Source organism: Balaenoptera acutorostrata, chromosome 6 (assembly GCF_949987535.1).
Source record: "Balaenoptera acutorostrata chromosome 6, mBalAcu1.1, whole genome shotgun sequence".
NCBI lineage: Eukaryota > Metazoa > Chordata > Mammalia > Artiodactyla > Balaenopteridae > Balaenoptera > Balaenoptera acutorostrata.
The window spans coordinates 2,447,144-2,463,417 of NC_080069.1; the positions used below are offsets into that span (position 1 = coordinate 2,447,144).

The 16,274-nt window shown below is 48.5% G+C and overlaps 1 protein-coding gene across 5 annotated transcripts in view; it reads right to left on the reverse strand.

Moving 5' to 3' along the window:
- The window catches only part of SH3RF1 (SH3 domain containing ring finger 1), a 164,331-nt gene that overhangs the window by 53,760 nt on the left and 94,297 nt on the right, over positions 1–16,274 (reverse strand). For all 5 annotated transcript variants that reach the window (XM_057548731.1, XM_057548730.1, XM_057548732.1 and 2 more), the window contains exons 3-4: positions 3,452–3,727; positions 2,525–2,620 (exon numbers count right to left, since the gene is read on the reverse strand). In XM_057548731.1, the coding sequence (XP_057404714.1) occupies positions 2,525–2,620; positions 3,452–3,727 (372 nt within the window). The remainder of the gene's footprint in view (positions 1–2,524; positions 2,621–3,451; positions 3,728–16,274) is intronic.

The window sequence follows — 16,274 nt, forward strand, 5'->3', positions numbered from 1 at the left end:
GGCATCTCCACGAACCAGCCACCCAGCAGGAGTCAGGGTTCCAGCTTCCGCTGTGACAAGCCCAGATGCCACTCTGCAGACTCAGTTCTGAACTCACTTCCTCACAAGACGTGGAGCTGAGATTCTCTTATACGACCACTGCTTTCCTCTGGGTCACGGTCCGATCTGAGCTCCAAACCACGGTGCACAGGACACAGCAGGGCCAGGCCCTCTGAGACACATCATCACACACAAGCTTCTCACACCTCAGGGGGTAACAGTCTGGGGGAGAAGCACCGTGAAAAAAGCAAAAGCACCTAACACTGGTGGAAACCTAAATGTATATCTACAAGGTATAAGAAAATAACTTACAAGTGGATTTTTGTAACACAGTCTGTTTTTACAGTGAGGTATGGTCTGGACCCTAAAGGGGTTTACAGAGCAAGAGAAAGACATTATTCAGGAAAAAGCCCCGGTTTTTGATTCCCATGGTTAGCTGGCTTCGCTCCATGTGAGGCTGCCCTGTAAGACAGTTTATGCTTTACCTGAATGGCTGAATTTCGGTAGGTTGCTACTGAAATCTGCCAGCCCTTCTTCCCCTAAAGGCTGAACCCCCATGCTAATCCCCAGGTGCCAGAAACTTCCATCCGATGGCCTGACATCAAAGGGAAGCTCACGGTCTCCTGGGGAGAGATGATTTGTTCACCTCGTCTCAACTGGCAAAACTGTGGTTCAAATGAGGAAAATACTCTTGTGAAAGAAAAGAGGCAGGAGAATGAAAGTATTTTCCACTTGGGCAGAAGTTTATCTTTCCAACCGAAGTCAGAGTAAATAATCCTCATGACTCAAGTGACTCTCGGTGACTCTGGGTTTGCCGTGGGTGGATCTTCTGTGCCTATCATGCAATTCTACACCTGCCCAGTAACAAAAGCACAGCAATCCTCTTCCACGCCTCACACGCCAAGCGCTAGCACGTAGTATTGCTAATACCCAGCAAGTGAAGACAGGCTCTCACGACTAAGCTTGCAGTACCCACGCTCCTCACTGTAACGATTCAGATGCTTGGGAATGCGTGTAACTTTCCGTGACCGCAGTTAGAATATGTAAATAATGTGCAGGAAGGGTTACCTGAGAGCTAAGCATTGTTTTTTTCTACTGTTTACTTTCAAAGGAGGAAAAAAATATTTTAATAAACAGGAACACCTGAAGGATACGGATAAACTTCAAGGCTTTTACATGGTCTGAATTACCTTTCCACGGATACACGGTAGTCCAGGGGAGTTCTAGGAAAATGCTGGCCATCTCACGGTCTGGGGGGAGACTGAACGCTGGCTACGATGACACAATTTGTCATTTTTGTCCTCAGAACCACGCCAAAATAAATGCCTCAGATGAAAAGACGGGAACACCAGTGGTGTGGGTTTTCTTTTTTACATCTGAAGATGCATGCTTTGATATCTTAAACAAGAGAATTACTTTCAGTTTCCCGACCTGTGCTGTCTCTTTCTTTCTGGCCTGTGCACATGCTGTTCGTGCTGCATGTGTGTCCTTTCTACCATAACAATGCACCTTTTCCATGCACATCTACCCAGGACACAGACATCACCAAGAAATCGCTTCTTCCCAGAAGCCTTCTGTGACCTCAGCTAACCTTGTACGGTTGTTTGGGATGGTCTTTCGTTCTTTGAAAATCCCTTTAATTTTGTTTTTGGCATGAAAGTCTTATGGCTAAAGGACATGAAAGTTTATGATACATGATGTAATAAGGCTGAATGTAAATTGTAACTTCCTAGTTCATTCTTAATTTGTGTTATTCTTTAAAATAATACATGTTACTTTATACAAATTCCTAAAAAGACTTCGCTGAATCGGGTTGGCCATACCTTTCCGAGTAAAGCTGGTTAAAGGGGGCAGCGTGGCTGGTTATTGCTGGGATGGGGTGGAGGCGGTTCATCGCTTATTTCACGTTTTCTGGAGGCTACGGTGCAGATCACCGTCCCAGTTCTGAGACGTGGGGTACACGGAAAAAACGCGTAAACAGACAGAAACATGCATCTCCCACCTCAGTCGGGACCTTCACCAGCCTCTGACCACACAGCTGCCAACAGAAAAGAACGGCTGCAGGCGGCACAGGGTCCGGCAGGAAGCCCAGGGTCCCACTCAACAGACACACCGATGCTCTTAGCAGGGGACAAAGTACAGAGTTCAAACGTTTCACAGTCTCCTGGTGATCAGGAATTGTTGGGCAGGGTAGAAGAATTCCATCCCAGGATTGAGAACAGGTGCATTCCTGGGGCTTTGTGCTATGAGGGCTTTTTTTTTTTTTAAATCGATTAGGTTTTCATCTTTCTTTTTTTTCCCCCTAGTTTTATTGAGACATAATGGACATGTAACACTGTATCAGTTTAAGGCGTGCAACAACGATGCGATGAAGGTACGTACTGAGAAGTGGTCCTGAGGATTTCTGAATACTCACACTGCACACTGAAGACTGATTTGCAAAGCAGAATACTAACACAACTGACGTCTCTACAGACTGACTTACCTCAACATACGAGATGGGAAATATTCCTATCTTGTCTGCCAGCATGCCTTCGGCCCAGTTCTCGTCCACTCTGCGGATCACAGTCAGAACGTCATCCTGAAGAAACAACGAACGTTACTCCACCCGATCCCAGGAAGCTCGCCGCCTAGTTTCCTTTTCAATATGGGACTCAAGTCGTAAGAGTGCATGAATAAAAGTTCCATGACGTTGTCTTCAGGATGTGAACGGAAGAAGCTGATGAACTGAATGGTAATTACCAGTCAGCCTGGCATCCCCTTCAGACCAGACAGCTGTAAACTACCAGCCCCCTCCACCGAGGGGCTGACGGCTGATTTTGTTTAGACCCACAAATTGCGACCTCAAATCCCACCCAGACCCCCTGAACCCCTGGTCCAGATTAATTTTCAGGCTCTTTTCACTTTTTCTCTGATAATACACCAAATGCCCATTGAAGTGTACACCCTACTGTTTTTCTTTACCAAAAAACTGCAGCATTCTGCTCAAAATCCCAAAGCATTTTATCAATTCAGTAGATACAGTCTTGTGTGCTTTTCAGCAAAGAAATTTTCATATAAAATAAGGAAGTAATAATGTTTCACTTTGTTATCCATAATTCAGGGAATTAAAATCCCCGAGTGACGCACACCCCCCGTGAAACGTAGCTTAGAATTACATTTAGGCCCTAAATACGAAAATGATACCACACAGCACATCAACCAAAATTATCTTTCACAGAGAACAGTCTGTGCACAAAATTACTGTCTTTGTGACTCTGAGAAGCCTGCTTCCAGATATTTTTAGAAGCACAGTGAGATAGTTCACATGAAACTAGCATATGTTTTTGCACAAGGAAACAGAAGCCATAGTCTATGCAGCCAGGTACAGAGAAGGGCCGACAAATAGAAGGCGGTGTTGTTCTCACTTTACCTTTGCAAACGGAAGGCAATCTTTGTCGGCTTCCTTGTCTTTAACTTCGAAGTCATAAAGTGCTTTGCACTGAGGCGGGGGCTGAGGTAACGGTTTGATAATCTGCACGAAGTTGGTGGGGAAAAAGCCATGGACTCCGTTGACCTCCCCGTGGTACCAATTTTCATCCACTTGTCGCCGCAAAATGATGATGTCACCTTTGCTGAATTTAAGGTCCCCGGGCTCTTTGCCTTCGTAGTTGTATAATGCTTTGGCACATGGTAACTGAGGTATTCCCTGAAGGAAAGAGAAGAGTTTTCATGAAAGAACAGTCCCAAAATGTCTGAAAATTCAACTGTATTATCATGGTTGTTAAGTCAAGGTCAACTCCACACTTTGCCCTACAAAGCAAGTCTCACATTAAAAAACTGTATATGGGGCTTCCCTAGTGGTGCAGTGGTTGAGAATCCGCCTGCCAATGCAGGGGACACGGGTTCGAGCCCTGGTCTGGGAAGATCCCACATGCCGCGGAGCAACTAGGCCCACGAGCCACAACTACTGAGCCTGCGCGTCTGGAGCCTGTGCTCCGCAACAAGAGAGGCCGCGATAGTGAGAGGCCCGCGCACCGCGATGAAGAGTGGCCCCCGCTCACCGCAACTGGAGAAAGCCCTTGCACAGAAACGAAGACCCAACACAGCCAAAAATAAATAAATAAATTAATTAATTAATTAAAAAAAAAAACCTGTATATGTACGTGTCACCAAGAGAAAACAAAACAAACAGTAGACCATCCCCGGCCCCTGAGATGGCATTCTGTTCCTAAGGCTAATTTAGTGAGGCTTTTGCCTTATTTGGGGTTTTTAGTACATGGAAGTACTGCTGTGTCTGGCTTCCTGGTGTAAAACTCAAAAACTCATAAAAAACTTAATTTCCGCTATTAACTACTTTACTCAACAGGATAAATGATAAGCAACAAAAAAAAAAAAAGAGGAGGAAAAACTTAGAAGAACAATTCATTAATTTACTAACTGCTCTTAAGCTTGACAGATAAGAATCAGAGTTTGGCTTTTGGGGAAAACTTTTCCAACGGCTTTCACTGTGGGCAGTAGCTCTTTCTCCTTCGTGGACTCAAGGATGAGCTGGGGCCGGCTCTGTGCCGGGGTCTGGAAGGGCGTGAGTAGGTCAGTCACCGCTGCCGGCCGCTCAGAGTGTATAACCCGTGATCGTACAGACATAGCCTTTACAACCTACATACGATCACTCCCCTTTGCTCTCTCCTGCCTAGAGACCACTGTCAGGCTGAGATGCTAACAGACGTGGTTCTGGATGTGACCACACTGCATTATGGTTTTAAATGACAGCTTTAACATGTGCGTGTGCCCCCAGGCAATCTAATCTCCAAATGGACTGGACAGATACTCCCTCTCCGGTGGCACTGGAGGTGCCCTGCTTGAGCATTACGTGTCACTTTAAGACGACCTCTGGCCCCTCCGGGTCACTGCTGCCTACCCGTGATTCAGAGGATAAACGGCATGTCAGACAACCAGAGTAATTCACTGAAGGAGATTCCTGAGCTCCTGCTTTTTACGTACTTACTCATTTATTCATCACCCGGAAGACATTTATCAAGCTCTCCCTTTTTCCCAGCTGGTGTGCGAGTGCTGAGGATTGAAAGGGGGACAGGCACAGCCGTTCCCCTTAAGGGACAAGGCTCTAGAAGTCGTTAGGCCACAGGGCAGGGACTGAGCGACCCGGGGACGCAGGGACTGAGCTGTGACAGCAGCAGAGGGCAGAGGTCTTGGGGTGGAGTGGGTGGGAAAATGAAACACTTCCCGGAGGAAGGGACACACGAGCTACATCTTCAAGGAGACAAGAGGAGCCAGCAGGAAAGCGGGAAAAGAAGAAAGAGAAAAGCAGGGGCGCTGGGGGCAGCACCCGCAAAGGCGAGGAGCACGCGGGGCAGAGGGACCGGCGTGACAGAGAACGCAATGCTCAGGAGGGGGCGGGAGTGTGAGTGCACACAGGTGGGCAGGCAGCTCACAGGGGCCCCGAGTGCCAGGCTGGAGGGTCTCAACCGCCGTGTCCTTCAGGCAGCGCCGGGCGGGAAGAACCCTGCCAGGCAGGCGAGTCCGGCTGGGGGGGGGGGGGGGGAGAAAATGGGCAGGGGGCGGGCAGGCAGGGGGACGGTGATGGGTTTTTTGGGTTTTTTTAAAGTCTCCTCCTGCCCCCGCCCTCTCCAAAAAAGTGGATCAAACCCTGATGGCAACAGAACTTCCTAACATAGTTTTGCAAAATTAGTTTAGCTTCGAGTCAGAGATTCAGCGTCTGGCCTAACTTTTCTTGGTGAGGTATTCTTGCTTGGCGTCAGAGGAAGAGCCGGCTGCTGCTGTCGACCACCACGGGCGGGGGGCCTGGCCAGCCGTGTCCATGTCCTGCTGGGTTTGCTTAACAGGAGCTGCTCCGGGGGACACCGGAGCCGAGCCTTCCAGAAGTCCTTGGACGCCTCAAGGGCCCTCTGACCTTCGGACCCTGCTTCTAACGACACGACCCCCGTCACCCAGCCTTGACCGAACCTTGTCGACTACTCCGCTGCGCCCTTCGGTTTCCCGTGCAGGACGCCGATGCCGCCCTGTCCTTTGAACCGGGGTCGCAGTCCTGCCGTGCCGGCTTCGGGGAAGGGTCGTAGGTCCCGTCCCCCCTCACAGAAAGGCCTCGCCATCTCCTCTACTTTACTGTGTGTTTCTGGAAGTCTGGTAGTCACAGTTCAACAATACTTCCTAAGACACACTGGAGGAAACGACAGTAAATAAACAAGCAGTAAACAGCGCTCTGAGTGACGGAGCTGGAGGAGTGACAGGTCCCGGAGCGAAGCGACGCTCGGAACACAGCCGTCGGGACATGACGGGCAGCCCTGCAGCCGGGATCCCAGCCCAGTTGCTCACTTGCTGTGTGATCCGGAGCAGGCGAACCTCTCTGGGCCTGATTTCATCTTCAGGGTGCCGTGAGGACCAAGAGAAGTAAAGCGTGTAAACCACTGCCAGCGGCCGGGGGGCAGAAGTGCCATCACTGCCACCGCCCAGCAGGAAGGGCCGGCCACCGGGGACACAGGGCGCCTGAAAACGTGTCCGTCTCTGCAGCCGATGCTCCTCCTTTTGCACGAATTCACACAGCACTGGCACTTCCAGGGCACACTCCCTGTGTAGCAACCCAAAGGCCGCTCCTCCCAGGGGGGCGTCGGGACTTCACAGGGGGCACTTCCGAAGCTCACGTTTGTCTTCATCTTCTGGGTGAACGGAAGAAATTACAGACGCTCCGACACGCCCTGTCTAGTAGGGGTGGCGTTCTGTGCGAGGCTGTATCTCACCCTGGCAGGGCCAGTGCAGGGGCTGGAAGGCTGGGTGAATTAACTGAAGATCCTATTGCCGGCTCGGCGACGCATAGCTCTGTGCACCGTTAGGGCCTGTCTGCTCGGTTTTCTCCCCACCTCGATTAGCTCTGTTTGGCCAGCCGAACGCAGCACCGAGACCCAGATCCGGCATTCAGGACCGCTCTGGACCGCTCCCTGGGGAGACCTGTCAGATCCCCAGGGACCCACAGGACGGCTCTTTTCTCATGTGCTGGTGTGGGAGGGAAGGAATTTACTTCTCTGTAGATCATTTCCACGCGCCGGCGGCCTGATGGACTTACTAACTTTCCCATCAAAGCAAATCTGCGAAGTGTTCCTAAAATCATCCAACATTCTTAACACGATGAGCAGCAAGAACAAAACTTCAGGGAACAGTGATATCCGTTACGGTCAGCCTGGTCACATCCCTGACTGCAACCGGAAACGCACCAACTCACACCGACCTGTGAATCGGGGTCTCCCAGCGACCGGGAGCCACAGAGAAAGAATCCCGAGGTCAACGGCCACCTAACCCACCAGCGGACACCCGGCCCTGTCCTTCTCTGCTGTGCTTTTCCAATTCAATTCCAAGAGGCTGAAAAGCCAGTTGTGTCAGACTTCCCCAAAGAAGGCTTCCTGTATGAAATAAAACGAACCCCACTCTGGTTTCAAATCCAGTGAAATGCACTGATCTTTTAAAACACCGATCGCCACACAGATTGTGGAAGGTGGAGGATAAACGGTTAAGCGGCTGAAGAGCAATAAAGACTGCGTATTCCTCATGCAACGTCTGAAGGATGAAGCCAAAACCACCGCCTGAGAGCCCAGGCCTGGTCTCGCAGGGAAACGTGCCTGGAACCTCAGAGCCCCTCGGTCACCGCCCTGGAAATGCCTGGGAGTCGTGACCTCGCCCGGCCCCTGGCCTCCGGGCCCTTGGCAGCCTTTCCAAACTGCTGCCCGGCCAAGGCCCCGGTATCTGCAGAGCTCACATTTCACTTGGCTACACATGAAAGGGAGGCTGAGAAGCCAAGAGGCCGCAGAGAACCCGGCACCGCGGCCAACCTCGCTTTGCAGCTGCCACTCAGGCCTCGGCAAAGAGCTGGGCAGTTTAGGCAATTTGAGGTTTGATAACGATTCTTAATCCAAAATACATTTCGGTAAACAGTGACTATTTTGCTCATGTACAAAAGAGTAATAACTATGCCAGTGAGCCAGTTCTACTTCTCCAATAATTTTTGCTTCTCAAAAAAAAAAAAAAAAAAAAAAAAAAAATTTTGCTTCTCTATTATATACACAGGTATTTTATAGGGCATTAAAATCCTCATGAGACCGGCACACAAATATTTCTGATTCACTGCTTTCCACTCGATTTCCGTACCATCGAGTGTATTCCAATATATCTGGCAAAGCGCTGCTTGATGATCTAGCTGAGATCCTAACAGGTAAATAAAACATTCACTGCCAATTGATTTTACAGATGCTAAATGCCAGTGCCCAGATACACATGCAAGACAGCCTCTCTAAATTCAAATTCCTTCATGCATTTCTTACTGCTCCATTAAGTAAAAAAAGATTCAAAGACCTACTAAAAGGAACATCTAGAAGATATGCTTGTCATACGAAAGCCATAAAATGTGTATAATTTAATAGTTTAGTTGTATTTCCATTGGCATAAACTCTGGCTGGTTGCAACTTGACTTTCAAAAACTTTCCAGAAAGAACTGAGGCCCAAAGAAATAACCAAATAGGAAGCACTAAGCACTGCACACAGAGTAACAAGTAGCAAAATGGTTTAGGAAAAGATTTTTTTTTAAATGTTCCTTGTACACAAAATACATGTTGGCTTTTCCCTACCCCCCCAAAGTGAAATATCTCTCTGGACATAACAGCATTTCATTACAATACTGATTCTTTAATAGTGAATAAGTCTGAAGTGCTGTTCTTAGAATCTCTGGGTTGGATTACCACTCAAATACGACTTGATCATCACTTGAAATGTTTCCACTTCAATATAACAAACATCCAAGATGAATATTACAAGGTACTTTTCCAAGGCAATAGCAGAAGGGGCTGTGAATGCCATAATCCCACAGAAGCCCATCATTTGACTTGCTCTTTCCTTTAATATTTCTATGTGGACAGCACTCTGCTGGGGCTTTTTAAAATTATTTATTTATTTATTTATTTATTTATGGCTGTGTTGGGTCTTCGTTTCTGTGCGAGGGCATTCTCTAGTTGCGGCGAGTGGGGGCCACTCTTCATCGCGGTGCGCGGGCCTCTCTCTGTAGCGGCCTCTCTTGTTGCGGAGCACAGGCTCCAGACGCGCAGGCTCAGTTATTGTGGCTCACGGGCCTAGTCGCTCCGCGGCATGTGGGATCTTCCCAGACCAGGGCTCGAACCCGCGTCCCCTGCATTGGCAGGCAGATTCTCAACCACTGCGCCACCAAGGAAGCCCTGCTGGGGCATTTTGATCTGATCACTTTCTTAAGCCTCCGCCTCAATTTGCCACATAACATTTTCTCATCACACTGACTTCAACCATATCTACCAGCACTTGGAGGACAGCAGCTGCGAATAGACAGAAATGAAGAGAACCATGTTTTCTTCACTCACATTTATTCTTTTTTGTCCTTATTCTGCTAGGCCAGTGTCCCCTTCCCAGCCTCCAACCGTCTCCTCTGCCCAGACCTGGCCCCCCTTCCACCCGCCATAGAACAGGGCTGCCCAGGCTAGCCTGCCTGCTTCTGTGGCCCTCCCGCTCCCACCCTCTCTCTTCCTCTTCCTCACGCCCCTCCCGCTCCCACCCTCTCTCTCCCTCTTCCTCACGCCCCTCCCGCTCCCACCCTCTCTCTCCCTCTTCCTCACGCCTCCCGCTCCCACCCTCTCTCTCCCTCTTCCTCACGCCCCTCCCGCTCCCACCCTCTCTCTCCCTCTTCCTCACGCCCCTCCCGCTCCCACCCTCTCTCTCCCTCTTCCTCACGCCCCTCCCGCTCCCACCCTCTCCTCCTCTTCCTCACGCCCCTCCCGCTCCCACCCTCTCTCTCCCGCTTCCTCACGCCCCTCCCGCTCCCACCCTCTCTCCTCCTCTTCCTCACACCCCTCCCGCGATCCCACCCTCCTCTCCTCCTGGTGCATCTCCTGACCAAGCAGCAATCTGCCAGGGACAGTTTCCAGCCTTGTTTTAGCGGCATTAACGTTGTAGGGAAGGGTTGGAGAGAGAGAGAGAGACGGAAAAAAAAAAAACAAAACTAAAGGTAAAAAGAGAGGAGACAAAGCAGCAGCTTTCTCACCAATTTCCCTGGACTGCACTCTCGCTGCTACGGAATCGAATGATGATACCTAACTGTCTACTTAACCACTACTTAACCAAAGACTCAACTAAATGTAAAGACATAACAAAGTTAGTTCGAGTCAAGTGATTATGTTCAAACATCCGGGGAGAAAGTGAAGAGAAGAGTTTTCCAAACTTAAGAAGAACTGAGATAAGACTCTGCTAACTGTTTCTCCAGGAACCGTAATACCGAGGGTCAAGAAATACATCCGTGTGGGCTGCAGTCAGGCCCACCCGCCGGCCCCTCTCCTACTTGTCCAGGGGAGCCTGGGGGGACCCAGAGCACAGTGTCACAGGCAGTGCTACAGGGAAGACGGGGGCCAAAGGGAAAGACCTGTATTTAGGGGACTAAAACCCCTAAGAATTAGAGAGGGAGGAAGAGAACCCAAGGGACACAACAACAGCAGCGGGAGTAATTCTGGAAGCGTGGGCCTGGCCACACCACCTGTGCCTCTGGAATCTGAAGATGATCCCAATTACCCTCTTCAATCAGATTAATGTCCTAAACCATGACTTTCACGGCCCTCCATTTGGACGCTTTCACGGCGTATTTTCCACCCTCAGCAAGCGAAGCCGTCTGCTTTCATCACCTCTGGACTCAAACGTGCCACGCCTCCTGGCTACTGTCTGCCTGTCTGCGTCCCCCCCAAGATTCCTATGCTGAAACCCTACCCCCAAAGGTGATGGTGTAGAGGTGATGGTGTAGAGGTGGGTGCTTAGGTCAAGAGGGTGGAGCCCTCGAGAGTGGGATCAGTGCCCTAATGAAAGAGGCCCAGAGAAATCCCTCATCCCTTCTGCCCTGTGAGGACACGGTGAGAGGTACCAGCTGTGGACCCGGGAGGGGGCCTCCACCCAGACGCCTGATCCTGGACTTCCCAGCCGCTGGAACAGTGAGAAATCATTTCTGTTGTTTACAAGCTGCTCAGTCTGTGGTATTTTATGAGAGCGGCCCGAACGGACTGAGACAGCCCTCCACCGAAGGCCACAGGGCAGCCCCCCTCAACCCCACCTTCCTACCCGGAGGGTCCCCAGCACCTGGACACGTGCTTAGTTGACAAGGAGGTCAGGTTTCTCCCACTTACAGTTTTCTGTCTGGGACGGATGCCTCTGTTGTTTGGAATCAGACGTAAATAAGACCAAGTTCAGGGTGCAGGTCAACAGGACGGACCGCTTCCCAGACGCAGAAGCCACGTCTGCTTTAGAACCAGAGCGGGCGCGGCCCCCGTGGGGAGGACACCCCCCGCCCCCGGCCTGGAGAAGGGGCTGCTCATCCCGCGCCCGGGCACACGGTTCTCACATGCACCCATCCCTCGGCTCACAGCCTGGTCCCCACGAGACTGCAACACCCGTGCACCTGAGCTGCATGGCCATCTCTCGTCATGAGCACCCACCTCAGTGCCTGTGATTACCTCCCTGCTGGATGAATACGTGAGAAAATGAGCGTCATCGCTAGTGGGCTGAGCGCTGAAGTGTGGATGGCAAAGTGGGAAAGACCACAGCCAAAGGAAAAGCCGCTTAAAAGGCGATTCTACAGTGGGTCAGGCTCACCAGCTGTGAACACACTGACCACACGCCTCCACGCGTGTGTCGTGCTGCTTGGGGACGGCTACCCACCCTTGTGGACTGTCCTTAGCACCTCCTCTGGGGCACAGTGCGAGGTAGATACAGGGGAACAGCAGGAGGAAGGAGGCTTGCCACTCCCCGTCCCCCGGGGCTGCCGGGGAGCCTGGCGCACCGAGGTGCACGAGGAAACCCTGGAGAAGCATGAGCCACTACCGCTCACTGGCGTCCACTTCAGCGTGTGCTAGAAACACAGCTAAAACCACTATATGCCCTGGAAGAGGGCAGCTGAGGGCTTTGGACTGAGTGAATTGTTGGCATTTAAAAAATGCGAAGCGAAGTCTGCAGCACACCACAGCAAACAAGTATCTTCCTTACAGGCTCTTTTGGTGGTTATAAGCAAACAGTCACACAGCTGATATACAGCTTTTTTTTCTTGGATGGCCTTTAAACCGGGACTGTCCAACTGACAGACAAACCATTAAAGAAAACAAATCTTATGGATGTTTCTAAGGGCAGAGAGTTCTTGAGAATGCAGTCACTGAACTAAAACGCAGGAAATTAATGTCGCTCATTGCCCCGAATATTAGTTTCTCTGTTTCATCACATTTAATAATTATGATAATATTTTGCAGAGAGCAGGAAAATTTATTGGGAAAATTTGCTGCAGTAACTTGAGCTGCCATCTTGAAGATTCATGGCAAGATGAGGGACACTTCCCGGTAAAAAGTCAACTCTCTATCTATTTGGAAGACAGTTGGATTCCTGGCAAGGCCCTTGCCCCAGCCCTGCCTAAACCTCCCACCTGCCACTGGAGTCGTGGGGAAGAACGGCCCTGCATGAGGGGCTCTGCACAGCCCCCATCCAACCCTCACAGAAACCCAGGGAGGTAGGGAGAGCCAGAAACATGGCGGGGGCGGGGGCGGGGGTAGGAGCAGGTTTTCATACTAAACAGGAAGGTCAGGTGAGATCTCTAGTTCAACCGCCTGGTTTAGATGTTTGTGTCCAGTGTCTTCATTGATGTAGTGGAGAGAGATGCTCACATAATTTAAACATGACATTAAATGTGAAAGACAGTTCATAGTTTCAGAACTAAAACAACACTGGAATAGACCCCCGCATGTATGGACAATTAGACAAAAGTGTCAAGGCAATTCAACTGGGGAAAAGAAAGTCTTTTCAACAATGGATCTGGAACACTTAGCAGCCCGTGGAGGAAAAAGGCATCTTGATCCCTACCTCACATCACATACAAAAAATAATTTGAGATGGATCCCAGAATCTAATGTAAAATCTAAAACTGTAAGTTTTCTAGGAGAACACACAGGATGCTATCTTAGTGATGAGGCAGACCTCCCTCACCTCCCCCCCCAAATCTTAACTAACCATAAAACTTTATAAATTGAACTTCATCAAAACTGAAAAATTCTGTTCCTCAAAAAAGACCATTTAGAAAATAAAAATGCATGCTACATATAGGGGAAAATATTTATAATACATATGCATGACAAAGGACCTGAATTCAGAAATATAAAGAACTGCAAATAAACAACAACCAACAAACCCAATTGAATTTCAACAGGCAAAAGATTTGAACAGACACTTCGAAAAGGAAGTGTACAGGTACTCAACATCCTTAGTCATCAGGGAAATATAAAATAAAACTACAATGAGATATTATTTCGCACCCATCAGAGTGATTAAAATTAAAAAGACGGACAACAGAAAATGCTGTCAATATCACAGAATGAACAACTCACACAGGTTGAGTCTAAAATGGTACAACCACTCTGGAAAACTGCTCGACAGTTTCTTATAAAGTTACAAACACACCTACTCACAACCCAACAATTCCAGTCCTGGGCGTTAATCCAAGAAATGAAGACATGTCCACATCAAGAGCCACACAGAAATGCTCCCTGCAGAACTATTCACAACACCCCAAACCAAAAACCCAAACGTCCATCTGCGGGAGATGAGCAATGGACGCCTCAGCTATTTAAAGTAGGTAAACAATGAAAAGAACAACTTACTGATGCGTACAGGTGGGAAATCAGAATAAACATGTATCAGAATAAATATATACAGATTACATCTATATGACTTCCACAATAGGTAAAGCTACTCTACTGGAAATAAATCCTCACAGGGCATGAGGAAATTCCTGAGGTTACAGATGCATTCTATATACCTTGACGGGGATGTTGGTTATCCAGGCGTAGACATGTGTTACAACTCAGTAATTCCACACTTAACGATTTCCACACTGTAATTCACATAATGTAAATTTTACCTCAATATTAAAATGTTTAAAAAATAACCAGTGGCGGCACTGAGGGAAAACCTTAGAAATGACCACATACGCCAGATACGTGGCTATGTACGCACGTGGAGGAAAAGGCACACTAGCATCACAGTGAGTAACAAGCGACACCGGCCACCAAGAGAAGGGCAACACCGGGAAAACAAGAAACCCAGTCCAGAAGCAGAGATCGGGGCCCAGCAGGAAGGAAACCCATCCCCGAGGCACAGAAGTAAGTGTCCACCGTCATCCGATCTCACACCAGCACTGGGGGCCTCTCACCAGACGGCTAGGGATCCACCAACTAGGGAACCAGCCTGAATCCCACAAACGAAAGGAACACACAGCTGCAGGGTTCTCGGTGCGGAGAGAGAGGTACAGATGATTTTGCCTACATCTCAACTATTCTTCTTTTTCTTCCTATAAATTTATTTATTTTATTTATTTATTTTTGGCTGCGTTGGGTCTTCGTTGCTGCACGCGGGCTTTCTCTAGTTGCGGCAAGCGGGGGCTACTCTTCGTTGTGGTGCACGGGCTTCTCATTGTGGTGGCTTCTCTTGTTGCGGAGCACGGGCTCTAGGTGCGTGGGCTCAGTAGTTGTGGCATACAGGCTCAGTAATTGTGGCTCGTGGGCTTAGTTGCTCCGCAGCATGTGGGATCTTCCCGGACCAGGGATCGAACCTGTGTCCCCTGCATTGGCAGGAGGATTCTTAACTATTGCGCCACCAGGCAAGTCCCTCAACTATTCTCTATACATAATATTTGAAAATACTATGACAGACGAGCTGCAGAAGCTGAGATGTATCCGTGGGACAGTCGGTCTTCCAGTACAACAGAAAAGTCTCACACAGGGAGAGTAAGTCAGCTCCGTATTCACTGAAGAAAACACACAGGCTAACACGATGCATGCATTATTTAAGTGGGATGAAGGAGTGTCCTGACAGCGAGGGCTGTTAAATATTGCAATGGGTTATGACACCTCTGTCACTGGAGACTCTGAAAAATCCGAACTTCTCACGAGGTGGGCTCTGCCCAAAGGCAAAGGAAGAGATGATGACTTAGGTTCTCTATGACTTCTGAGCCACCAGACCATTCAAAAGGCTGCTTTTATTCCTGATGGTTCTGTCTGTGTTTCTTTTTTAGGGGCGGAATCTCCAGGATGAGGAGGGGGATGAGGTGCAGGAGGGGGACACAGAGGACACGTTTGGGAAGAAGACATCTGGGAATGTGAAGGAGCTGCAGGACCCAAGTGCAGGGGCCTCAATGCCCCGGGATCCGGGTCACAGGAACGCAGAGGCAACGTGGCCCTTCCTCTCACGGCCTTCGCTTTCCGTGAAAAAGTAACACGTAACCTGCGTGTCACTGTCACTGCTCTCCAAAGGACCGCTCTAATGGCCGATGGAGCGTAAAGACGGCGTGTGATCACAGAGCACAGACACCCCCTCACTAGGAAATAATCTATTATGAGGACAGAGAGCTGACCCTGTGAACCCAGAGGGTGCAGTCAACGTCTTTAAAAAGCAAACAAACAAACCCTACCTAGGCCCATACGCTTTGGGATTTTGGCTTTCAAAAAGCATTAAAAGTACAATCTTACGGCCCTTTCAGCTAAGCTCTTTCACCTTTGACTACGTCTGTTGTAAAAAGATGCTTGAAAAGTACTTGAGAATATTCTGTGAGCGAAATGAGTGTTACTGAAAAACAGTAACTGCCTTTATTCCCTACTTTCTCCAAATATTTGACTATGTAAGAGGAAAAGAAATATCCATTTGCAATGAATAATTATACCACTAGATAATTATTTTGAAACAAGCAATTTTACTGAAGCTCCCTCAAAAAAAGAAAAAAAAACATTAATCCAATTCAAGTATATTGATCTCCAAAAATAAGAAATAAGAGAAACTTAAGGGGAAAGATTTACTAACTAAGCCACTCCTGACAAGCCCAAATTTAACTCTTCTTTTTCTAAATAACTAAACAGTAGGATATGAATTACAGGTATTTTTAACCAAAATGAACCATTAATCAATAGATATATAATTTTTTATATTTCTAGATGATTAAACATCTAGCAGTGAATATAAAATTAAGCAAGACTACTTGTAATAAGCATTTAATATATATGGCATAAAAAGATAACAGATCATTCTAACTGCATTCATAAAAATAGATAATTTGAGATGAGAAAATTGATCATTAGAGATGGCTATGGCAATAGATTAATTATAGTTAAAAATCTACTAATGTAATATACTACATCTATATG